Source organism: Rattus rattus, chromosome 10 (genome assembly GCF_011064425.1).
Source record: "Rattus rattus isolate New Zealand chromosome 10, Rrattus_CSIRO_v1, whole genome shotgun sequence".
NCBI classification, from domain to species: Eukaryota; Metazoa; Chordata; class Mammalia; order Rodentia; family Muridae; genus Rattus; species Rattus rattus.
This window is the reverse complement of record NC_046163.1, coordinates 43,034,625-43,061,664: the sequence shown is the minus strand read 5'-3', so window position 1 is coordinate 43,061,664 and position 27,040 is coordinate 43,034,625. Positions and strand designations below refer to the sequence as shown.

Genomic DNA, 27,040 nt, shown 5'->3' with positions numbered 1-27,040 from the left:
AGCCTAAATTTTGAATCACACTTATTAACTATTAAGCATCAAGGCAGATGTCTACTTGAAATATTTTTGGGAGAATAATTTAATTCCTAAAAATTTAGTGTCCTCAGTAACATAGAACGAAGCAGATTGGATCATTAACCTCCCCTCTCTTAGAACTGTATCAAAATATAAATTAGTAAGGATGATTTGCAGTTGTTAAGTATATAGAATATGGCAAACACGTATATTTGCGTAATAAGCAATGAGGCCTGGAACATCACTGAATTGCTGAAATACAGAGAATTCCATCAGAAACATAAACAATAAAATGTCACCAGAAACTACTAAAAGCCCCAAATTCTCTGTAGTCTTGGGACTGTCCCTGGCGTTGTGAGGTAATACTGCTCTAGGCTAGAGACTTCACTCAGTACAGAGGACTTGCCCAGCATGTGTAAGGGCTTCAGTCTGATCTGGGATTAGTATGGACAACAAGGGAATTAACAATGGTGACTAGCAGGACCCACATACTGAGCATCTACCATGCAAAGGAGCCATACATCAGACCGAGCACAGCACTGCACCTTCAGAACCATCTTCAAGTAGATCTTACCATCCTTCAGATGAGGAATCTGAAGAGCGAGCAGGGACTTGTCATATAGCTTTGGAAAAGTTGGGCAGAGACTTAAACACAGGCCTGTCTGCTCTCAAAAATCTCTTCCCACTTACAGCGGTCTTAAACATTCTGTCATAGTGAGAAACATTTTGCTGCATATGATATTATTATCAGGTCTCAAGAACTTTAAACATTATTAGATGATAAAATAAAGTACATTTTTCAAGCAAAATTACTTTAAATTGCGGCAACACACTTTTTAAAATTGGTTGATTTTGGCAATTTTGACAAGGTCATGTATAATCCTAGCTATTCCAGGGTGTGGCAGGAAGATCTCAGTACTTGGCCTATACCATGAGTTCAAGGCCAGCCTGGCAGTTTAGTAAGAGCCTGGCCCAGTGTAACAAACTAACTGAGAACCAGGACTGGAAGTTTAGCTCTCTGCTCAAGTACTTGCTTAGCATGTGTACAAACCCAGGCTCAAGTACTTGCTTAGCATGTGTACAAACCCCAGGCCAATTCCCAGCTCTGCCTGGGCAAACTGTTTATATTAGCCATGAAAATCTCTCCTCTGGATAAAACAAAACAGAATCATACATACTATATGTTTCACATATGAAAAGGTGAGTAAATATTTTTCCTGTAAATAAAGTTATGGACTAATAATTCAATTACTTAGAATGGAATATATGTGTGAAAAGTATTTATATATGAAATAATATTTATTTTTTTCTTTATAATGTAACAAGTTAAAGTCTGACTTCAGGAGACAGTACAGTTTGTATTTTGTTGTCGTGGCTGTTATTTGGAGATGGAGGCTCTCTGTGTAGTCCTGGATGACCTGGAACTCACTCTGTAGAGCAGCTGGCCTCCAGCTCACAGAGATCCATGTGCCTGTGCCTCCCTGTGCTGCGTTAAAGGCACGCCGGCACAGCAGGTCAGTCTGACTTATTTTAAGGTAAATTTCAGGTCTCTTACTTGAAAATGAGAAAAGCTGAAGGAGACCTTGAGAGAGAAGTGGTATAAATGCAGACCATCACCTTAAATGTAAAGATGGTGATGATGATGATGATGATGATGATGATGATGATGATGATGGAGTAAGTACTCTTAAGATAGAGGCCAGTGATCCAACTGTGTTTATCTACTATTTGAGGACAAGAATTTTATTTGGAGCAATGTATGGTGTAAAATATGTGATACTCTAAAAATAAAAGTAGGTGTTTTGTCAACAATTTGAGATCAAAGCAATCTACGATTCATAGATTTTAATAATCATATTTTATATTTTGACATTTAATTATGTTTACCTGTCACAAAAACCATGTTTACATAGGTTTTATGGTATATGTATGGAAAGGAAAAATGTTCTCAATTTTGTTTTTATAAGAAAACAGGTATTCCTTTATATTTGGTTAGCCTATACTTGTCCAATTTTAGCTCCCTTCTACTAAGATACTAAGGGACTAAGATACTACACCACCTTCTACAACTGGATCTTGGGGATTCTTATACTCTAAAGGCAGCCATCTTCTTCCAGTCATTTCTACAGGAATCCTGGGCTGGATGGTATGATTTTCTCATCAGGATTCATGAGCCGTAAATTCCAGCTAACCCACTACAGCCCTCTATATTCTGTGCACAGCAGGCTTCCAAATGAGCACTCCTTTAAGAGTTATTTATAGCAACTTTCCCTAATGGCATCCCAAGCAAAAACAGGCTGCCAGCCATTGGTATGTTGGCACTGGTAAGGGCTCTGTGCATTCTGAGCAGAGCAGTGGACAGATGGACTATTTTGAGAAGTATGTCTTAGTAACTGATGTGAATCAGTCAAATCTGTTCAAGCAATAGGGCAGGGTTGGAAAAACCCAGCCCATTCATTATGATTCCTTCGGTATTTACGGCAGTAAACATGAATCATGATGAACTCACTGGCTATTAAATGCAGAGGAATAAGCACTTTGATAGCATTTCCACAGGAATTCACCGTTAACTAGCTGGGTCATTATTTGAATGTGTTACTGAATTATCTTAGCATTTGTGTAGCCATTCTCTCCAAAATTGGTCATTCCCAGCTGAAGGCAGTTAATACCTTAACAAACTGGTCATTAACTCCAACAACTGATTTTGTGGGGATTGTTGCACTTATAAAATACATTCAAGAGTTTATATGAAGTACTGCTCCCCCAGCCCCCTTCTTTTTAAAGAAATTTACAGCTGTAGTTCAGCCGGAACAGCTAAAGCAGGAAGAAAATCAGTTTTCTGGGTTGCTCTTATACTCGGTTTTCTGCCAAGCAAGAGGCAAAACACATGCTGATCAGTTCTGAGTTTTAAGATGTCCTCAGTTCTTTCATCTCTGAATGATTAGGAGAAACATCACTCAGCCACTAATTTTGTAAGACACTTGGGATTTTCCATTCACAGATCACTCCAACAGAAATGTGAATTCTGAATATTGGAATATAAAATCAAATTTCTGTTCTTGTTACATACCCAGTTCAACACCACAGCACAGTGAAAACCCACACAGTGAGCTTTGCTGTTGGCCAAACTCCTTCCCTTCCATGCCCTGTGTCCTCTTAGTTAAGGCGGAACACTCAAGCAGAGGAACAGAGACAGAAGCACACCTCTGCCACTGAGGTGATACCTCACCCTGAGAACACTCTGTGAATACAGCGCCCTCAGCTATCATGCCCAGGTCTATTAGAGCATCAGAGCTCTTAGTGCTTATTAATAGCATAGTATAGAGACTATGCCACAGGCTAACCGACCTTTCAAAGTCATCTGCAGCGGTTACTGAATGCAAATGTCTTCTATATCAAATGTGCTAAAATGAATTTAAGGTTACTATTAAAAACTATTTTCTGGGGTTAGGGATTGAAACTAGAGCCTCGGGCATGACTGATAAGCACCTCACCTATGAGCCACATCCTCAGTCCTAGAACATCCTTACTAGATACCTCCATAGAATTTTATGCTGAGTTCATTACAGCAAAATGTACCAATTACTACTAAGTAGTTTACAGTGGAATTTTTAAGACCACAATTCTACTGGGCGGTCTCTGTTTTATAATAGACTTATGACAGCAGCTAGACGAGGAACTGAACAGATCAGCGCAGCAATTCTAAAGCAAAGGTAAGTGGGAAAGCTGAAAGCATCCACAGGTTACGATGGTCAGCGCAACCCAGGGTTAACATGTCAAAACGAGAAATAAAATTGGTAAATCTACCATTATGCTAAACATTAATTTAAACTAATTTTACACTAATTATTCAAGGACTCTAATCTTTAAAAAGTATTCTAATATTCAAAACAGATAAATTCTCATTCTTTTAAATATGTTCAACTAGTTACTTTCAACTTACCTGTCTTCAATTAGTTTATTACCTTGTCTGTAATTTTTTATTATGTCCAGAGAATACTGCAGCAACTTGTTCATATAATAAGCCTTACTATCTGGCCAACTTCAGATACAAATGATAAAGACCAAAATAAATCCCTTAACAAGAACCTCTTTCTAGCTCAGAGTCGAAACTATCCACTTAATGTGGCAAACTTCACCATGTAGCATGGAGACACCCCAGGCAATATTCACACACACAGTATTGGAACCAGCTGGTGATAGAAGAAGCTTAGGAAAAAAAGGTTCCTTGGTTTAATTGGGAAAACAGGAGGAAGCATAAATTTTACTGCCATTAATAACTTCAAGCATCTTGATATGGTTGTACCTCAGCCTGACGGAGACATGTGCTTTCTGTTAAAGTGTTTGCCACATCTGACCCCATTGTTTGCTCACTTGATCAGGTAAGAAAATGTAGGTTTATTTACAGGATAGATGAGGCCTACTCAAATTGAACAATGCAGTAGTCTATGAGAAGCTGCCTTTGGAAACAGATGTGTGAAATTCCTAACAGTTGGTAAGAACCAGGCAAAACAACTTACTCTATTTTAAAGAATGAACTTATTTTTTCTTTTAAAAGAAAACTATCATAGAGTGAACTAATTTCAAATAACTGGATTGGAAAACATTAATCTGACCTTTTCAAGTTTTTAATAAGCAAATCTAAAAAACCTACTTCCAAAGCACTTTTGCTCTTCTACAAGATACATTTTATTCATTTATTACACACACACACACACACACACACACACACACACACACACACACACACACACCTGGTGGGAGAACTTCAAAGATGGTTGGAATATAACTTTTCAGCTTTTTTAAGGTGGTATGACAGAATGGTCATAAGAAATAACCTTTTACATATATATATGGTTTATAGTCCAACAATACCTTCTGGTGATCTCCAACAATAAGTAAAATCAGATTTGTCTAAACCAGGAAAAATCAACGTTATCACTTAGCTCTTGAACTGGATTAACTCTCTACCTGCTGATGAAATCTTTCTACAGCCTAGTAAAATGCCCTGAAACGCAGACTGTCTAAATGCAATATAGGCAAAGATAAACCAGGGACTGCTGCCACCCTCGAAGCCGTATCTGGGTCTGCTCCTAGTGTGAGAGCCACCATGTCGATTAGGAAACCCTGGAAGTACAGCGCTCTCACTGAGATCGTGCAAGCTTTGAAACCTAGCGAGCCCAGCGAGGCTAGTCCATGCACAGCCAGCCAAAGAAATGACCTGATCACACACTTTAAACTCAAAACTAAGGCTTGTGCAGATAGAATTTGATTTAAGGCTTAAATTATGGGGAGAAAAAGAGAGAGGCAAAATAGTCACCTTTTCTGGGTGCAAGGCATATCCTGTGATCTAACACTTAGAGGTCTGAGGCTAGGCGAGCCTATGCAGAAAGCAAGACCACATCTTTAAAAAGAAGAGAAAAGGCAAGAAAAAGAAAAAACATGCATGTATGTAAGCTATCTATACGGAAAAGCTTGAGGCAAATAGTATTGAGAGCCTGAATCAGAGAGAGCGGCTCTGAAGGTACAGGAGAAAATGTATGAGTTAATTTTTAAGTTAATTTACATATAGGTTCAAAAATTGTATATTAAAATGCATAACACATGCTAATCTCAAATTATGTAAAATATAAATCCAATTCTTCAATTTTAAGAGAAACATTCTAGTTTTGCTTATAGATGAATTAAGTAGTTATGCTAGGGCACTGATTAATCATTGTAACTTCTAAGTGCTTACTTCCTATATTTTTAACTATGAGTATCTGTGTCTATGGGGTTGTGCGCACGAGAGTGAGTGCGGGTGTCTAGGGACAGGCATCGGATCTCCTGGAGCTGGTGCTACAGGCCAGCCACCTGGGTATTAGGAAAGGAATTTGGGTTCTTTGTAAGAGCAGTCAGTGCTCTTAACCACTGAGCCACCTCTCCAGCCTCACTTTTGAATACTTTTATTTTGCTAAGTCTGTAGTAGCCCTCTATTTTATGTATTTGAGTAGTTCTCTTAAACTACCTATGGGCGGGGAGGACTGCTTTGATTTCCTTCCCAATGTGCTAAGCACCAATAATTCAGTAAAGTATAATAAAAATAAAAAATTTAAAAGAATACACAAAATAAATGTAAAATAGTTAATATATTCAAGATACCATATTTCTTTGGAGAAACAAACTTCTGTATATGTATTTTCAATTTCTGAGCTTATTCATGAAATACTGATAATAGATTTAACCAAGCATTGTTGAGCGGGCCACACTTGGAATATGACTCCTGTCCTTAGACAATACATTAACGAAGGTGAATTTAGTGAAATATATGAGTGAAAGTAAGGTGCTGTTGTGACGCTGAGGAGGGTAGAAATAGATGGCGCAGGTGGGTTTGGTCCTACCACATGCCATCATGCTACCATTCCCCCTTCTCCTCATCATAATGAACATTTGTAGGGCTTTCTAATTAAGGAATCAATATATATTACTTCTCGCATCAGACAGTCTGAATAATCTCTTGGGATAGGTCCTAGTTTATTTCCTTACTTTCTAAACAGGATGACAGGCTGAGTGAAGGTCAACTGACTTACCTAATGCCACACAGCCGACAGAGGGCCAGGGCACGTGGGGCAGACTTCTCCACCTGCTTCCTCTCCACCCACCCACCTAAGCACACAAGCCTACAAAGTGCCTGACAATGTTCTAGGCCCTGGGACACAGAGGTGAGGAACGGTGATAAAACTATTTTCGTGAAGCTTACAATCCTTGAGAACTGATGAGTGGTGGCAGCAGTCACAGTTTGGTAGTGGAGCAAGAGAAAAGCTATATATAAAAATACATGACAATTACAAGGTAGAGGGAAAAGCAAAGCCAGAGTAAAGTGACATCAAGATCCAACGTTTAAAACTGCTATTAAAATTAAGTAGACACTGAAGCAGGAAGGAGACAAGAGACTAGGCCACACAAAATAGAAGGAATTGACATTTCAGGCAAAGGAAGGAATGATTCCTGTTGAGTTCAGCCCAGGAAGCCAGTGTGGCCTCCCCAGAGGGGAGGGAGAGAACAGTCTGGGGAAAGCGAGGCTGAGAGGCAGTATAGCACATGCACCTCTGAAGGGCACCGAAAGGGCGCGGACTGGGCGATGTGGAAAGTTACCAGAGGGTTTTGATCAAAATTTGTGTTTAATTTCCTTGTTTTTTGTTGTTTTTGTTTATTATTTTATTTGGCTGTTTTCATGTGTGTGTACCATGTGTGTCTGGTGATTGTGGAGGTCAAACAATGTGCTGGACCCCCTGGAACTGGAGTTATAAACACTTGTAAGCCACTATGAGGGTGCAGAGAACTGAACCGCAATCCTTTCTGAGAGCAACACACGGTCTTACCAGCTTAACCGGCTCTCCAGCCCCATCGGTGGCTTGTAGAGAACTGAACTTAGTTAACAGGAGCGGTTTGCATCTGTGCTAACAGACTGTAGGAGAAGAGTGGAAACAAAGACCAGTTAAAATGCTACTAAATTGAATCAGAAGAGAGGGTTCTGGCTGGGAGTAGGGTAGTAGTGGTTATATTTTAAAAACAGAGAGGCAGTTTGGATGTAGAGTGGGGAAGAATAGAAGAGTCAAGGCCCAAACCCCTAGTTTGGGCATGTTTAACTAAAAAGATGAGGTTATCATTTATTGAAGAGAGAGAAGTCTAGGAATAGGTCAGGTAGGACTAAGCCATAGGTCAGGAAGGACTGGGCGCTTCACTGTGAACACAGCACGTCTTCGATATGAACAAAGCTGATGAATTATGATGCTGGAGTAGGGCATGGGCGAGGAGGCTGGGATCGTGTTTTATTTCATTGTTTGGGTCTTCCTTCAGAAAGTATCTAGACGGAACGGACAGGTCACCAGAGGAGCTGTGTGGCCGGAAGACAGAGCTGAAGACAAACACAGCGCTGCATCCTAATGTGTGAAGCCTGGGAGAGGAGGTGGAAGCAGGAGACGGAAAACGACTGGAACAGAGGTGGGAAGAGAGGAGGAGAGACGGGCGGGGGAGCAGGCAGAAATGAGGTAAGAATGTCCCAATCTCCATTCTTAGCTCATTTCCTCTGTGTTACTGAAAAGGTAGAGGCAGTTAAAAACAAAGGCAGCTTCCACAGCCCCGTCCGACCTGCACCTCTGCAGCTGCCTCTCTGTCCAGCCGTGTGGATGAACCAGCCCTCCTCTCCAGCCAGTGCTTCCTGCCCTGGGGTCCTTGCTGTCCCTTCTACGCTAGGCTCTTGCTCAGGGTGGGATATTGAAGACAAAGTAGAGGAACAGAATTCTCATCTAGGAGTGTGTTAATCACCAGAATTCATCATATGATGCTGACCCTTCTGTACTCAGGACCTCTGGACTCCTCCATCACGATGCCTCTCTCAATCCCATACAGCACAAGTGATTTGGAAAATCACAGACAGAGAACAAGGCAGGTCCTCTAACAAATGTCTGAAAGTGAAATGTCTGGGACAAGTGAGAGGGTGTGGCATTAGCTATGCAAATATAGAATTATTAGTAAGAACATGGATGGGGTATTAAAGAATAAATAAATAAATGTAATAAAAAAATCAAAACCTAAGAAGAAATCACATACACAAACCCAAACCAAAGCCAAAATGTCTTCTTAGTGAGATTCAAACTGCTGATTTGAAGCTAGTGCATTACTATACACTCCCTGAAACCAGAGGTGACAACCTTCAAGCAGTGTTCCAAAGCACCAGTTTCCAAAGTATGGACCTAATACTCAGTAAGAAGGCCTCAAAATCATAGCATTTTAATAAAACCTCTATGCAGCACGTTCCTATTTTATTAAAAAGTACTTTTCCAGTTTTTAAATTCTCATTTTCTTATAGGTTTAAAGCTGGTTTATATATGATTCCAGAGAAGATTTTCAAGGGAGATATTTGAGCCAGCCTCTGTCTAGTGAGGATGACTGAATCTAAAAAGAAAAATATGTAAAATGCAAAACAGGGCCATTCTTCTTACTATCTGGGGGAGGGGTGTGAAAATTATCCTAAAATGTGGCAGGTTTATTTATTTTAACAAATGCAAAGATTCCTTTATTTAAGATGAGACATATATTTGTTTAAGTTTTTTTTACTTGAATTTAACTTCCTTTAAAATTAAGGTTAATATTTCAAAAGCTAATGTTAAAACTCAGAACATTGCTCAATTTAAACAGTAGACCATAGCATGTCAGTAAAGTTCTAACTTTACAGAACAGCATTCCATGATTCCTTCAAAGTGTGGTTACTGCCGTTATGAAATGTAACTTCTCATAACACAGCTGATGCTGGATCAGCTGTCAGCCTTCTTGCAGGAACCAGCGTCACAATTGACCAGCCTCTTCAGATGGTCACGTTCCAGTCGGGTATCTGGGCTTGTTCCTGTGCTGGTGTTCGTCTCAGACACACCAGTCTTTACCTAGTAAAATATCTAGGCAAAGCCAAGGAGAATCTCCACAAGCATTTGCCTGGTCCATGAGGAAAACTCTGAACCATGTTCTAAAGTTAGTTTTCAGTAAGAGCATCGCATGTTCCCCAGGGGGCTGATGAATAAAGACACGGTAACAGTAACGAGGGATTTCCCGTCACCTCCCTCCCCGTCACCTCCCAAACCTGACTGTTCTGACATAAGGAAGTACTCTTGAGACACATCAGTGCCACATGTCTTAAGGAGTTTTGACAGGAGAGTATTTTTTTTTGATAGTCTGATTCTTACATGAGCCAGAAAACCAAACCAAACCAAACCAAACCAAAACAAAACAAAAAAGCAAGCCCAAAACCTTTAAACACTTTGAGGAAGTCAGCACCACCGACAGCCTGAACCTGCCCTGAGTAGAGCCAAGCTCTCCAACTCTAACTTGATTTGCATATGTCTCGCTCACTGACTGAAGCACATGATACACCTCCCAGATGGTCAAATAACCAGACACACAAGCTCTGGGTCAAAGTGCAGACACCACAGCAAAGGACCCTTAGAAAATACCAGGAAAGTAACAGGAAAAAAAGAAAAAAAAAAAAAGAACTCAGTAAGTCTGACAACAGTCAAGCAAATAAAGACATAGGAATATTTATATGCAAGATTTTTCATATAACCAAATAAAATTTTGTAATCATTTTAAGAAATAAGCCTTCTTTTTTCCTTGATTAGGAACAGAATAAAACTATTCAAACAAACCAATTTCAGTAAACACACACATATAATGATTTTTAACATTTCTTATTATCAATTCCTTTATGTGTCTTTGGCATTAAAAGAAAAAGAAAGAAAGAGAAAAAGCGAACTTCAAAATTCGTAAATGAAATACTTTATATGATAAAATAATATTAAAATATTTTTGTCATATTTAATCTTTGGGTCCCCCGGAGCCACCCATGCTAAAAGAACGAAGTCTTGTCCTTTGCTGTACTAATTATTCAGACTATACAACATTCTTAAGTGTTCGTGTTACGTGAGCTCATTTCTCAACCACACTGAAATGTGCGTGGCCTTTAAGGTCATTCTCACAGGAGCAGGGGTGGCACTGCAGCAGTCGCATGCCCAGGAAACAAAGAAGGGCGCAGAGCTCAGGATCCACAGCTCACTGTGCTTTAGTCAAGTCACCTCTTACCAATAGTAAGAATTTTATACTATGGAGCCATCAAATCAAGATAACACAATTAAAATTGCTAACACTTTCACTGGGACAGCATCAAAATCACTTCTGAAAACTTGCACTACAAGCATGGCATGGCCCTACAAAAGTATTCAAAAACAAGGTTTTCCCATTTGTCTTTCAATTTCTATTTCATGGAAATCACTCTTGGAACAGGCCAAAACATAACCTAAAGTAACTCATTGTATGAAATGTTCAACACATTAAAATCATTTAAAAATAAAAAGAAACTTAGAAAAAGATCAGAAACAATGATATTTCTGAAGGGCTAGAGGAAAAGAAGTCTAACTATTTCTGTTAAACATGTTTTAGTGCTGAATAGTAAATCAATCAGAAGACATAAAATTAATGAATACAAAAAATTATGTTAAAAAATGAGAAAAACATACATTACATATAGAAAAGATAAATACTGTGTTGTAAACATGTTAAATTACATATGCTAAATGAAATATGTATCATATATATATATATATACATGCAGATATATACAATTGCCCCCTGCCCACATATATATCATATTCATGGCAACATTGTGTTGCAACAATATTAAATACCTATTATTCTGAGTCAAAGTCCTAACCTTTTCAAACCATAGCTTTGGTAACAGTCTCTTACTATACTTTTACATAAGCTTGATAGCCAAACATCAAACATGTTAAATAGATCACTGAAAAACTCCACTGAGAAGCTCAGCCTCTTATGTTAGGAACTGAAGATTCAATTTTCTATATACATAACAATACGCTAACAATGTCATATCAGAAAATCAGGTATACACAAAATGCAATTTCTTTGAGCAAAGCGAAGCAGGACAGTCAAGGAAAGCAGGTTTGCTCATTCAACCAAATTACAAGCCCCATGCAGAAAGCTGAAGGCATTATTACCAGGATGAAAACCTTGGGGAATTTATTTGGAATTCAATTTTTAAAAATATACAATTCATATAAGTTCAGTTGTCAGTTTCCAAAGTCTCAGGAGATTAGAGCTAACACATCGTTATGGGGGGAGGGGGATTGCTGCTCCCACATGCTGCTGGTGCAAAAGAAACAAGACATGATGGCTTAGAGGAGGGGAAAGAAAACTGCATTAAAGACAAATACACCATCTTGAAGCCATTCAGAAAGTACATTCTTGAGCAGACTAATAATATTTATAGCCTTAAACTAACTATAAATTATCTTCAGATTTATAAACCTGAATGAAAGACAGTGATAAGTATGCACACACAGCAGAGGCAGCAGAAGAAACCACTTTTGCTAAAATATACTAACTCATAACTCAGCCCACGGGTAACTAAAAACTAGATAAAACGCCCAGAATTTAGGTACTGTCCTAAAACGTGGGATTAAAATCCCAGTTACCTGGGATTGTAGGAACAAGATTATCAATCAGTAAGCACCTTTATGATAGGTGCTTAAGAACCTTCTAAACACCCCTGAATAGCCGGGAGCCAACAGACTACCATCCAAATGAAGACCATTCTCTATGATAGTGAGAAATCCCACCCTCACCACTGGAGCAGAAGAAACCTTCCTGTGGGAACTTTTCTGTATGACTGCAGAGGAGCAGAAATGAGACAATGATCAACAAGGCCACACCTTGTCCAATCTGCTTATGTACGTATGTATGTATGTGTGTATGTATGTGTGTATGTATGTATGTCTCTTCCCTTCCCTAATTTCCTCTCTTTCCAAATACGTACCTAGGGCCACTGAACGCTTTTATGTATGTCCTTTGCAGTATGCTACACTGATTACATCTCCTGTGTGGCTTTTCACCCCTTACCTCTCTTTAATTGGTATAGCAGGTAGCCAAAGATAAGTCAGCTACATCTTGAAGTGTTGGGGCTCTTCAGTAACAGACTTAAGTACAGTCGCCTTAATTTATGCTTTAATCATATCACTACTACTTTAAGAGTACATAAAATAGTTTAAAGAATACATCTGTAACTGATTTTAAGAGACTTCTTGCAAACCGAAAGGCTATATTTCCTCAAAAGTCAGACATTGAAAACTACTCTTCAGTGTGAAGATGTGTCAGCCTGGGGCTTTTGGGAGGTGAATATATCATTAGGAGAGAGCGCTATGTCTGTTATGAAAGATAACAAGACTGTAGGGCAAAATGTGGGTAGACGCCAGTGGCAGGCTTCCCACTCACACAGTGGTCAGGCACATCCTCATGAGAGAACCCGCTTCCCAGAGCGAAGGAAACCAGGTAAGTTATCAGAGCACTTGGTTTCAGGGTAACGATTACAAAGATGCACTGAAGAAAGCAGAAGGAAAGCTTTTGCCTGTGTCTCAGTTTCCCTACACACAAGCAACACAGCAGCCAAGGAAACATCTCCCATTTGGGCAAGAAAGGGAACTCCTTCCATAAAGCAAGAGCTGACACGGTGTGAACCCACAGTGAAACAGTCCTGAATCCAGCTCCATGGCAGGTGTCACCAGGTCGGTGGCCTTGGCCCTCTGGACTATGTTTGCCTTGACAGTCAAGTGCCCTGCCTACTGTTCTTTCCTCAGTTTTGTGCAATAGAACACAGGGAAGGACTCTGCTCTCTGGATGGCGGAAGAGTTTAAATTAAGCCCAAATCAGTGCTAAGTGAGTGAAATTCAGCATCAGTGGATGCAAATAGTTCCTGCCTAGTGTCTATAGACAGAACCTCCAGCCCTGCCTGTTGGTATACTGATACCCCAGACAGAACTGTATCCTTGCTAACGTCACCTGCAGCTGGCTGCATGAGTCTCAGGTGGGACTCGGTCACACCACTGACTCAACTGGACCTGGGCTCTAGGTGCAAGTGGCAGTAGGTGCTCAGGACACTGCCAGCCCATACACTCTCCAAACCCAGGCAGCTAAGATGAGAGAAGAAAGAGCAGGTACCAAACTGTTACTTCAGAGTTTTATCAGGGATCCTCCCATGGTGAGATAAGTACCAAATAAAATACAGGAAATGAATAAAAATGAACATTGTGTCTCTTGGCTCCAATAAAGGCTTGAAGTAGCAAAGTATCCTTTTTAGGCATTCATAAACTCCATCTTAAACAATATATCAAGTTCACATTTGGCCAAGTTGGATTAGGGCTTCTATAGCAGAAGCAGTGCAGGTAAGTAAACCAGGTGGGGACACACTGCAAATTCATACTTAGGGCACCATCTAGTGGTGATACAGCAATAGTGACCACAGGCTCAGAGAAAACTAGAATCCTCATCTAGAAGTCCTGGAAGAAAGGGACAAATGACAAGAGAATGGCTTTTATCCAACTGTTAAAAGCATAGGTATCCATGTGATTCCAACAAGCATAAGGAAAATTTACAGACCTATGATCTCACCACAAGCACAAAACAGGGCCAGAAACTGAGCAATGTTTATGAACTCATGGAAAACGTAAAATTGTCACTCACTGAGAACTCAAATTCAGGTGAACACACAGGAAAAAGTCCACAAGCACTTACTCCTAGGGCAAAGAGGAGCAGCAGGAAGAAAGGAACAAAACTAAACAAATCCTTGAACTGGAAAGCATACAAAACGAAAGGGAAAACGTGACAGAAGGCGCCAACAGCAAAACCCAGGGTTCAAGGTTCAAACCAGGCTCTGCAAACAGAGCCACAGGAGCCAACAAAGGGTTGAGGAGAGGGATCTGTTGTGCCACTGTTGGAGTCATCAGACCAAACAGACTTGAGAAGCCAAAGCAGTAGAAAGTTTATTCAAAGATGGTAACAGAAAACCCCTACACATAGAAAGAAATTCAGGTAGCTATATACACAAAGGCCAAACATGTCAAGTTCATGATTCACAAAGTTATAACATAAAACACGTATGTCAGCTTCAAAAAGCTAAAGGCAGGATTCTTAAGGAGCAGGAAAAAAAAAAGAAAATAATATTCAAAGGTGTCCCAGTCATCTGACAGAGGACTTACGGCAAGGCCCACAGGGACAAAGCAGGGACGGGCAGCATGATGGGTTTACGGTAGTGCAGGAAAGAAAGCCTGACAAAACAACAACTATGTTAGCATGTTAGGAGCTACGAAATGTTCAAAAGAGGTCCTATGGGATATCAAAAAATTCAAAATGCAGGGAGGGTTGGAATGTACGCACACTGTTTTATTTGAAGGCAAGAAAGGAACTACAAAGGAAAAGAACAAAGTCAATTTAAAAAGTTATAAAATGGCTCTAGGATATCCCGACATGAATAATGACATTAACTTCAAACCAGGCAAACTCGCCAGGTAAAGGACAGAATAGCAGGGGAATTTATTATTTTATGTAGGAGTGCTTTACCTGCATGTGTGCATATCCATCCACACGTGTAGGGGGTCAGACAGGCCATTAGAGCCCCTGAGGCTGGAGTTACAGATGGTCCTGGGCCACTTGCCTAGCCAGCTGTCTCATCAGAACAGTGAATTATTTGAGAGCCCCAATGAAGGCTCACACCATTGTTCAGTGGGTAAACACATACACTTGTCACTAAGCTTGACAGCCTGAGTTCAACTGCTGGGTCCTACATGGTGGCAGGAGAGAACTAACACCTGTAAATGTCTTCTGTTCACCATGTCCACCTGCGTGGGACGTACCTGCATCTCCTACCATACATGCATGTGTATGCACACATTACACATGCTGAAGTACATGTAACAAAAATGAAAAGGTTCAATCATGGGATGAATACCTCTAAGAATACATGTATACTACAAGCTACTGGGAAGAAATGGGTATTTCACACACACAGATTCTAAAAAGGAGTTATCATCTACATTTACATTGGAAGAGGTAGTGTTTTAATTCACTTTAGATCCTGACTGCAGTCCCTCCTCTGCACCCCTCCCCCACCGTCCCGTTCCTAGCCCCTCTTCCCCAGAAGAAGTAATTTTAATCAAAAGCAACAAAAAGAAACATGGAAAGTCATTCTATAATGATAAGGGGATCCATCACCTTATCAGAAACTGAAAGAACTCAACACATAAGGCGATCGAATCCACAAAGGTGACAGACTTAAATAAGAAAAAGAGCCCTTATCATACACACAGATGAAACCACAATAGCAATCCTGTCTGACAATCAATGGGCCGAGAAGACACATTTAGAACAACTCATCCGAGAGCTGCAGAATACATACACTTTCCCCTGACACCTGGAGTGCCTCACAGCAGATTATATGGTGGGCCACAAAACAAACCTTGGCAAATGAAAATTATTGCATTTTACCTAATCACAATGTAATAAAACTAGAAATCAATAAGAAATAATACAATTACAAAGAAATTTAACATATACATCCAATTAACTGATGAGTCAAGGAAGAAGGTAAGAGGGAAATTTACAATGATTCCCCAGCCAAATGTAAGTGAAAACAGCGCAGTGTGGAGCACGGAAGAGCCCGAGTGTGTGAGGAAGTCCTGGGTGGATGTGTGCTGTCCACATGAGTCAGCCATGTCTAGAACCAAAGCCTCAGACCCGTGAGAAGGTGGCCAGCCCTTTTCTGGTGAGTAAGGCTCAGGTGGATGACCAAATCTCCATGTGGTCTGAGTGCGAATGCTGACAGTGTATTCAGAAAATGTCTACTGTGGCGCCAGTGCCCTCACCCTGCCCAGATATTGCACACCAGGCCTGACTCCATCTTTTCTCTCTTTATGAATGTGTCTTTCCCATCCCCTCTCTGCCCCAGTCAGGTCAATCCCTGATTCAAAACCATGTAACATAACAAAACCCCAGGGATATGATAAAAGCAGTTTTAAGAGGGAATTGTATAGCAATCAACATCTCTATCAAAAATATCAGTACATTTCAAACAACCTATCATTGCGTCTAAGAAATAAAAAGCAAGAACAAATCAAATCAATATTGAGAGATCATCTCTGCAGTAATAAACGAAATAATAGATTAAAAATATAAGGGCTCAACACAATTATGAATTGGCTTTGTGAGAAGAAAAACAAAATTTACACACTTTAGCTAGACCAGGAAAAAGAGAGAGAAGGTTTAAGCAGAATTAAAGATAGAGAAAAACTACTGCAACTACAACACAGAAATAGAAGGAATTGTTATATCTGTATGAACTGTATGTCAACAAATTTGGTAACTGAATAGAAATGGATAAATTCCTGGACAGGAATGTCTTATCCGTATTAAATCATGAAGACACTGTAGATCCGAACAGACTAATAATTAGAATCAATGAGGAATAAGACTTTCTCCTATCACCAAAGCCCAGGACCCCATGGCGTCACTGCTGAACATGACCAAACACTTAGAACTCAAACCAATTCCTCCTGAGCTATTAAAACACACAAAACAACAATACTAACAGAGGCGGAAATCCAGTGTTGCCCAGAGTTGAGAACTTGATAGATACACAATATTAAAACAACAACAAACTACTGGTTAATAATCCTAGTGAACACAGATAAAAATAATTCACATGGAAGACACTCCTCACCATCACGTGATATTCGTGTCAGAAATGAAAGGGTGGCTCAATGCACACAAATCAATAGAGATGACATGACACATAGACAGAATGAAAAAATCCATCATCTCATTAGACAAGCCACAACCCAAACCAAACCTTTAGTAGGATAAACTGTCCCTGCACAGAAGAAAACTGAGCCAGTTATGTGTTGAGGCACTGTCCATAAAGATAACAAAAGCCACACTCAAGCCCAGATAATATAAGCAATGGACAATAGCTAGATCTCCTTCTAAACTGTCATCATTTACAAAGTATATGATTGCATATGTAGAAAGCTTTTAACATTCTACCCTATTTAAATTAATTTTAAAAATACAGCAAAATTTCAATATACAAAATGAACAATGAACTTCTATATACAAAGAGTGAATTATAAAAAAATTATAGACATGAATGAGCCAATCTTATTTTTAAAAGGTAAAATGATGCCTGGTAATGAAGTTTAACCAAAGTAAACTTCATGGCAGGCAGAGTAGCAGGCTCAGGATAGCTGGTCATGCGCTGGCAGCCGGGAAGCACAGAGAGAGTGGGAAGTGGAGCTGGGCTATAAACCCTCAAGGCCTGGCCCAGTGACAACTGCCTCCAGCACGACTCCACCTCCGAAGGGTTCTACAACTGCCCTTAGGTTGTAGAGCCCTCCACACCCCCCAAGTGGTGCCAGGGCACTAAATATTCAAACACATGAGTCTAGGAGGGGCATTTTATATTCAAACCATACAAAGGAATAATGAAGTCAACGGGTTTAAAGGTCCTATTCCAGTTCATTCTACAACTAGGAAATCCTGGGGATAGGTCATATATTATTAATATGATTATTTTTTTACTCTTTAATTTTTAGAAGACCTTAAAAGGGGTGATTTTTTTGCATAGACATCTTTTCTACACTGGGTTGAACTTTTCAATAATGTGGCAAATGTCAAGAAACAGCACCATCAACGTTAAAGCATACCCAAGAGTGCAGTGAGCTTCGGGAGGAGTCCAACTTGTACCATCTTGTTCCTCAGGCCTGTGTCAAACGAGAGGTTTAAGAGGAGCCGGAGGGTGATGTTCAGAAGATCTTCATGCTCACAGGGGATCATTTTTACCAGTTTTTCAACAATATCCATCTCTACCTACAGTAAAAAATAACCGCATTAGATTACAAAATGAGATATAAAAGGTTACAACATAGCCTGTTTCTATTTGAATGTATAACTATTTCATAAGTATGCATTAGCTTATATTCTCAGTTCAATTTTTATATTAAAATCCAACTTTTAGAGAGGAAAGTCTTCACACTCCTATATCATCTACTCTCTTCCTTCACTTTGCTGTCGTCCTCTGGAAAGCAAAAACCATTTGATCTTTGAAAATCCTGCATTAACTCAACACACCCATTACATTCCAGGTCTCCTAAAACCACAGACACGGTTTCATTTGCCTTTCAAGACTTCCTCTGTCTAAGGAGCGGACAAGTAAGAGGAGCAATAAAAACACAATGTAATAAACAATAACAGAGAAACTGATGCCCAGTAGTGCTCTGGACGCAGCTTGGAAGTAGTCATTAACACATCAAGAAGACAAGACTTCAAATTCTGAGCAAAATCTTAGTGATTATGAATTCTTTTTCTAGTTAAGAAAAGCTCTGCAAGTACAGGATGACAGAAGCCAGTGGGAAGGCATCATTCAGGAGATTATAACTGCTTTGTATGAGCACAGGATAAAGTACATAGATATTAGCGGAAACTCAAATACAAATCTAAGCAGACTGTGGAAGCGTTAATGTTCAGCTACATAGCAGACTTCTCTTTGCAATTTTAATATAAGGGGCGATAGGTCAGAGTAATTCTTTGGCATGGAACTCCTCTGAAATCCAAGTTTCCAGATGCCAGCCAAAGGCCAGCATTGTAAGGTCTTAAGATGAAAGGCCTCAGGCCCTTTATCTATGTGGCTAATAAGGTAGCTAGCTGCTATGCCATTAACGAAGATCAGTAACTGCAATATGAGTTGAAATGCTAAAGGTTAAAAGGTTAAACCATATGCCAGTCTATATCAGAATACTGTTTTAAGTCTGTATCAGAATACTGTTTTTTTTAAAAGTGCCTTTTTCTTCTCATGGTAAAAACAAAAATACCTTTAGGCATATTTAGCTGGTTTCAAAGCTATCTGTTAGACATTCAATCTGCAAACAAAAATTCTGTCATTTTAAAAGTGAACACAGCATGAAGCAGACATCAAGATTAAAGTGCTTTGGAAACATAGCTTAGTCATTTCAAACGTCTTTTAACCATATTGTAACCTGTACTCTATGATAATGACTGAGTTAAACTGAACTGACTAGATACTCCTCAGCTGGTCTTTTGATTAGGTTCTGGCCAACTCGGGGTAACCATTTCTTCATTATTCTGCTCATGCTCTCCTATAAGGCCAGGGACGGCTTAGTGAACACTACTGTGTCTGTTTGTTTTCATTGTTTTCATACTCAAAGCTCAAAAGAACAAATCTTAATGTCTTTATTAGTAGAACAGAAGGTGGCATCAGGAAACAGAAACAAAGACATATAGATAATTGCCTTTCAATACAGTACCAAGGCAATTTTAATAAAACCAAAAGACAATTTAATGATAAAAACCCATCTTTTAACAGCAGACGAGAAACAAAACCAAAGGTGACATCAATGTTCAGCAGCAAACCGATTTGTAAAGACTCTATGTACATGTGAGTGCCTGCCTGCTAGTCTCTATAAGCATGAAATGCATGAAGACGCCCAAAGAGGATGTCGGATTCCCTGGAACTGGAGCTTCCATCAGTAAGAATGCTGGGAATAGAATGATGGTCCTCTGCAAAGACAGCATGAATTCTTAACCCCCAAAGTACATCTTGAGCTGTACTTCATAACATTCTAACTTAACTCAAAAGGACCAGACTAAAACAACAGCAAAACCTTACAAAACCTCTTGAAGCTTTTTTGAGTTAACTGAAGAATGCTTCAATACAACACACCACAGTCTGCTGACGGCATTTTTATATGCTGGACTTCACCAAAATTATAACCTTCGCTCTTCATGGGAGAATGAGAAAGGTAAGCTACACAGAAGAGTAGAGGACATGAAACCCTATAACCGATGAAAGCTTGGCACCTAAAATATATACTAAAATCAAGTCATTGGTAAAAACAATAAGCAAGCCCAAACAATGTCCCTCGTTTTTACAGTTGTTCTTAAAACCACATGCTAATACGACGCACTCTTATAGTGCACAAATGAGGTGCCAGGTTAGTATATTATTATATCTCTACTCTATAATAACTGTTAAATAATTTAAAGCATGAATTAAAGTTAAACTTAATTTTTACCTTAAAATATGATGAATAAGTTCACCTTAAAATACACATGGAAAAGGTGCGATTACAGTTACATCCCATTCCCAGCTGAGAGTCTACTGGCACTTGATGGCCGCTGGGGAGCAAGATTCAGTTTCTTAGGGGATGTAGCCCTGAGAGCTCACCCACACTCCAGTAAATTGCCCTATACCGTTGTGGTAAAATTAAAATAAATGCTTTCTTTTATCCCACACTAGATCCGGCACCACGTGGCACATGACATCTGTTAGATATCTTCATCTCAGTCAGCAAAGCATCTCACCCACTCAGCTCCATCCCATATCACACTGCTGATGTCTACTCCCTGAGCCTGACAACAATCTCTCTACCCGTCTAGTTCCCAAGGCAGGCTGCCACCATGCCAGACATACACATCCCAATTCCATGGCGGCCCAGTGTGTCCAGCCACCATACACTCTCTTGAACTCAAATCGTCACATGAAAGAACACACAACACAGTAACCTCTGATCCAACTGATAAGATATAATTGCTCATCTAGACATACAAAATCCTGTACACATCCACCCCTTAAGAATATTCATAACAAACTGTAAATGTGCAGAGAGGAATCTTAACATCTGCCTCCATGTTCTCTCAGCTTCCCCTTCTCGATCCAGTCTCCTCCTCCTCCTCTAAAACTTCTCCTGCCCATCCTTCCGTCTGATCCAATGACAGACCTCGTACTATCCTGTACCTGCCTTCACCTGCATAATGACATCATCCTACACTATACCGTGAACATACAGGCAGCACTAAAGAGACCTAGTGGGTTATGTAAAATAAAAAAATTAAGGAGTTCATGATTTTGGGAAGGAAAGTGGAATATGGTGGAGAGTAGGGAGGAGTTGGGACGCAGGAGTAATGTGGGTTAGAGCTGATCATAACATTATACAAAGATACGAGATTATCAATAAAATCATTACAAACATTGCTGTTAGTCTTGTTTGAAAACAATGAGAAGAGAATGGAGTCAAAGGGTTTGCACCTGTGACCCCCAGCACTTGGGAGGTGGAGGCAAAGGATAAGCAGCTCAAGACCAACCTTGTACCTAAGATGGAAGACAGCCTGCGCTAAACGGCACCTCGTCTCAAAAGACCCCCAACCAACTAAACACCAACGATAAAAATAGAGAGTAAGTTCTCCCTCTCAGGAGCAAAACCCCCAAACCTATATCTGTGATCCTTTGCTATCTAAGAGCAAAATCAGAGAGATTAAATGTGCCATGCATGTACAGTCTAGCTGAGTTCTGAAGTACTAATGTCACAAGATGCTGTCCCTTAGATGGGCGTTTCTCCCATGTAAACTTGAAGCACGTATGTTTAAAGTAAAAATCTGACTTCTCACAAAATTAAGCACTTCTTATAACTCTGGATGAGTAAATTAACTTTGCTGAGTCTCATTTCTTCTTCCCCAATAAAAATGGTATTTAATGAGATAAGCTGTTCTCTATCTTCCAATTCTATGACATCACTGGAAATTAAATGTAAACATAATATTCATGTCTAGAACTTTTTGATATATTAACCACTTCAGGATGATCATAGTTATAAGCATTTAGTAAATGCACAAAAATCAGGAATATAAGAGGTAAAATAGTTTAAGTAACACCAAATGAACCTGAAAGTATAAGCTATTTTCTCAAAGATACAATGTATATCTATTTATAGCATATTAGAAAATACTTTTACTCAGTGCTTCAATTTGCTAGAATAGTAAGGATATCAGCTATATATTTCCTAATGAAGCTGTTTCTGTTATAAAATATTCATAATTACCTCAGTAGAGGTAGAAAATGTTTATGTTTTATCACAGAATCTTAACTTTAAGATGACTAATGAGGACTATTTGAAGTAGCTTTGACATTACCATGTCATTTTTATTCTCCATAAAAATACTGAGTTTCTTTAAGAATGACACGACTAGAATGAGCAGCTCAAAATTGTCCCGATCAAGAGCCTTCACCAACATGTGAACGATATTCTTGTTCCTCATCTTCAGTTCCGTACGCGTGTCCTCCGCAAGATTCAGAAGCAAATAGAGAGCAACTAGGAAATGAAAATACACCACAGCTGAAGGAATGGCATATGGAATCAATAATTATAAATCAGTTCTGCTTACCAAGGTCATAAACACAGTTCTACAAGGTTCTACAGCGTTTAAATTTTTAACATAATTAAAACGTCCAAGCTTTATCAAATGAGACACAGACATAGACATAGACTCAGACTCCTCTGCCTAGTCCATTACTCTCTAGTTAGCACACAATACACTAAACGTCACTGTGCGTTTTCAAATGTCCTTTGTCTTTGTTGTTCCTCCTCCCCCTACTCCATGCCCAAACCCTCTGTGCCTTTCCTCCCCCAGGAGCCTCATTTCTGCTTCCATGTTACGTGTGTTCTACAAGCATTATATAATTATGAGGCTGAGACAAATACAAATACATATAATGGCTCACATTCTCCATGAGCTTGGAGCACAATAGTAATTACATGGCAATTAATGATATATAAGTCAGCAAACATAAATGGGAAATAATTTTATACATACAAAATTTCTGTCTCCAGTGACTGCTGTGAGACACGCTATCACTGGTGGTACTTTAAGACATATGCGGACACAAAAGCATCTACTTCTTATATTCAAATCCATTGTCTGTTAGTCGCTGCAAGAGTTGAGAAGTACAACTTGCTGAGGGCCTGCCACCGCACCAGTTTTTTGAGGAAGGTAGCCGGGGATATGGAGTCAGTGGTGAGGCTAAACTTTGTTTATCTTTAGCAATTCTGTCTATAACTCTTTGCTACTCTAAGGAAAAAAGCCATTGGATTTAGTAATAAAATCTTTCTGTTAGCATCAGGGAATTCAAAAAAAAGAAAGAAAGCTTAATGGTTAGGGTTCCCTTCTTTCTAGCTCAAAGACCATGCGAGAGGCTCCTTAACTCTTTTTGAACCAGAGACAGAATGAACCAGAGAGAGAAAAAAGGACAGGACAGGACAGGACAGGACAGGACAGGACAGGACAAGGGAAGGGAAAGGAAGGGAAGGGAAGGGAAGGGAAGGGAAGGGAGGGGAAGGGGAGGGGAGGGAAGGGAAGGAGGAGGGGGAGGGAGGGAGGGGGGGGAGGGAAGGAAGGGAAGGAGGGGAGGGGAGGGAGGGAGGGAGGGGAAGGGAAAGGAAGGAAGGAAGGAAGGAAGGGAAGGAAGGAAGGAAGGGAAGGAAGGATCACTCATAGAAAACACACACACGGATGAAGAGGAAAATGGTGACATCACCTTTCTTTTACTGTTTTCAGCTTCCTATAGCTTTTAGACAAAAAGTTCTCTATGTAAGAAAGAATTATGTCATAGATAAAATGTCACAAATAAAGAAAAAGAATTAAAATCTTTTACACAGACAAATACACACACACACACACACACACACACACACACACACACACACACACACACAAAATCTGGGCAAGCCCCACACACTTATCTCAAATCAACTCCACAAGTGTTCATTCATGCTTACATACATGTACATATATGTACACATGTACACATAGACATGCACAAATATACATTATTTGTGTACAATATATTATATCTACATACACACACACTTGGATGGCTGGATGGGTTAGAACCCCCCCAAGCCGACAACTTTCTTTTCTCTGGCCTTTTTATACCTTCTAGACAAAAGTTCTTTAGAAAATTACCCCAGAGATAAAATGTTATATAAAATGGGAATTACAGAAGGATGTCGATATTAATTCTATATGCTTATAGTAAGTTCACAGCAGTAGTTTCACATTGCCTTGCCTTACCGTGGTGCACGCCTGTGGCTTCATCCTTGGGCGTGAACGCTTTTATTTGAATACAGATTTGTCCCAAGTTATCTCTCTTTTTAGTGTAATTGTGAAAGCTCCCTGAATTCCTTATTATGCAGTCTTTGCTTACTATCATGAGGAGTGAGGATGTTTACTCTTGATTTTAGCTTTATTACATCTTTCTAGGTAACAACTAAAACCATCTTTTAAAACTTTCTTCCTAAGATTATTTGAATCAAATCAGGGACTTCATAAAATCATTAACTTATCTAAACAGCACTAGTTCATGACAGTTCATCTTTCTGCTGATCTGCAGGAAGTCTACTCAGTAGGGCGGGCTAACGCTCAGTGATTCTCAGGCTCTGTGAGAGTGACAGGAAAGGCACAGCGGCTACAAGAAGCCATCCTGAGATGAAGCACGGTAGGTGACAGCTTACATTCTGTCTGGACAGGAAGTTTCACGGTGTGGCTTGAAAATAATTTTTTGTCAAAATTATGTAGGTTATTGATGAATATAATCGTCTTTGTCTTCTTTAATGGCTTTACATTACTATTTCTGGCATTTCGTTTAATGGTTTCTGTCTCTTTAGACAGAGCTGACCATTAGCCCAGGCTGACTGTGAACATGGGCTCTTGCCATCTAAGCTTCCCCAGTGCTAGAGTCACGGCATTCATCACTTCCCCAGCGTTCTCTTAACACATTCTTCTTATCCACGTTGACCTCGTAATGCAAAGAAGATGGCAATATATGCAAATATATGTCTGTATATTTATATTAGTACAAGTTGGTAAATATTTAGCAAAATTGGTTCTAGAAAGGTAAATATCTTTATAAATGCATGTATGGCAGCTATAATGGTTCTCAACAAAAATAAATAATGCTAAGATATTTATAAGCAATGTAGCACAGACACCTTACACACAGGAAGTTAAGTACCTAACCTAAGTAACTGTCCTATCTACACAGGTAGGAGGCAGCAGAACTGAATGAAACACGAACCCAGCAGCTAGTTATGTGGCTGCATCATGCTGAGGGTTCCGTGCACATCATAACGCAGGAGACCGTAAGGCCTTCTGTGTCTGGCCAAAGCAGATGCAGCGAGTTGAACAGTGCCTACCTAAAATTTAACAGGACCTTAGCATTGGGCTTTATTTGGAAATATAGTCTTTGCATGTGTAGTAGATAAGATGATGCAATAATCAGTTAGGGGAGAGTCTTAAGCTAGTAACGGAAGCCCTGGGTGAAATGGTAGCAGAGTTGGGACTGATTTGCAACAAGCAAGCCAAGAAGTATTAGACAGCTGAGAGAGATCAAAATGACAAAGAAGTAATTATTCTCTAGAGCCAGCAGAAGAAACTCTGTGAGAATAATTCAAAGAGACCCACTTCAAACAACTTCATTACAGTAGAGATGTGTTTTACAAAAACAAACAACAAAAAATTAAAACACACAAACTAAGGTTTTCACAATGCTAGACATCAAACAACGAGTTATAGTGATCTCTGAGAGGTAAGAAACAAAGGACATAGCCATGTGACGGCCTAGAAGGCTGTCTAGGCAAAGTTTCCGCCTTACCAGACAAGGAAGAACCCAGGCAGAAGCTGACAAGTCTCCAAGCAACAGAGATGGACTGAAGGGTCTGCTAGAAACCATAATACAGAGAAGAACACTGGAGAAGGGAGAAGTATACAGAGAAAGAGAACTCTGGAGTTCTATAAACTCCACTGTGTACGGAGTAGGCTACAGTTGGGCACAAGTATATTTAGGATCCAAATGAGCCCAGGGACAGAACAGCAACAAAAAGGATTATTAGAAAAAGCACATGGTGCTGTACAAGAAACTAGAAACAGCATACACTGGAAATCTTGTAATTTATAGGTAATTGAGGAATTCTCAAAGTGTCTTGTCTTGGTAGTAGAGAAATTTAGACTAAATGCTGCTCATACTTATGACTCAAGATCAAGACCTAAAAGGTTCAAAATCTTTCCAGGTAACTAAACTATTTCCTAAAACAAAACTCAAGTATATTTATTAATTTGTTAATTAACTGAGCACTCAATTAATTTGTTTTATGCTCAATTAATATGCTTATGTGTGTCTGCTTGTCTGTATGCTCACACATGTATGCAGTGCTCATGGAGGCCACTGGGTCGCTCAAAACTGGACTTAAGAAGTAGATGTGACCTACCTAATGTGTGTGTTGTCCTCTGTAAGAGCAACAAACACTCAAAATTGTTGAGCCTTCTCTCCAGCATCACATAATAAAAGGCCATTTTTATGAATAAAATATAATGCACATTTCATGCCATCTGGCAGACAAATCAAAGAGTATCAAGCCATTTAAGGCACCGGAAATACAACCCAAAAGCAGGAGAAGTTAGGGAGACATGTGGGAGGCAGAAAATAAAAATAAAAACGTCTAAAAGTGCTTAGCAATGCAATGGAATATAAAGGCAGTGCTGGGACTTAGAGAAGAAAAGATTAGTGAATGTGAAGACAGAATCATAAATCATCTGAAATCAAACACACAAGAGGAAATATCAATGACATTAAGATCTCTGGAAAATCCCCACTTATCTGGAACAAAATGACTGCTGTGTAAATAACCTATGAGTTAAAAAAGGAGAAATGGAAATTAAACTTAATTAAATAAAATTATAAATAACAAAACCCATGAAAATATTTGGGTTGCAGTCAGAGGGAACATTTGTGATCTAAAACAAATTCTTA

The 27,040-nt window shown here is 39.5% G+C and overlaps 1 protein-coding gene across 2 annotated transcripts in view; it reads right to left on the bottom strand.

Annotated features, from left to right (window-relative positions):
• The window catches only part of Kifap3 (kinesin associated protein 3), a 122,746-nt gene that overhangs the window by 73,025 nt on the left and 22,681 nt on the right, over window positions 1-27,040 (bottom strand). For both annotated transcript variants that reach the window (XM_032915456.1, XM_032915455.1), the window contains exons 9-10: window positions 22,369-22,547; window positions 18,090-18,252 (exon numbers count right to left, since the gene is read on the bottom strand). In XM_032915456.1, the coding sequence (XP_032771347.1) occupies window positions 18,090-18,252; window positions 22,369-22,547 (342 nt within the window). The remainder of the gene's footprint in view (window positions 1-18,089; window positions 18,253-22,368; window positions 22,548-27,040) is intronic.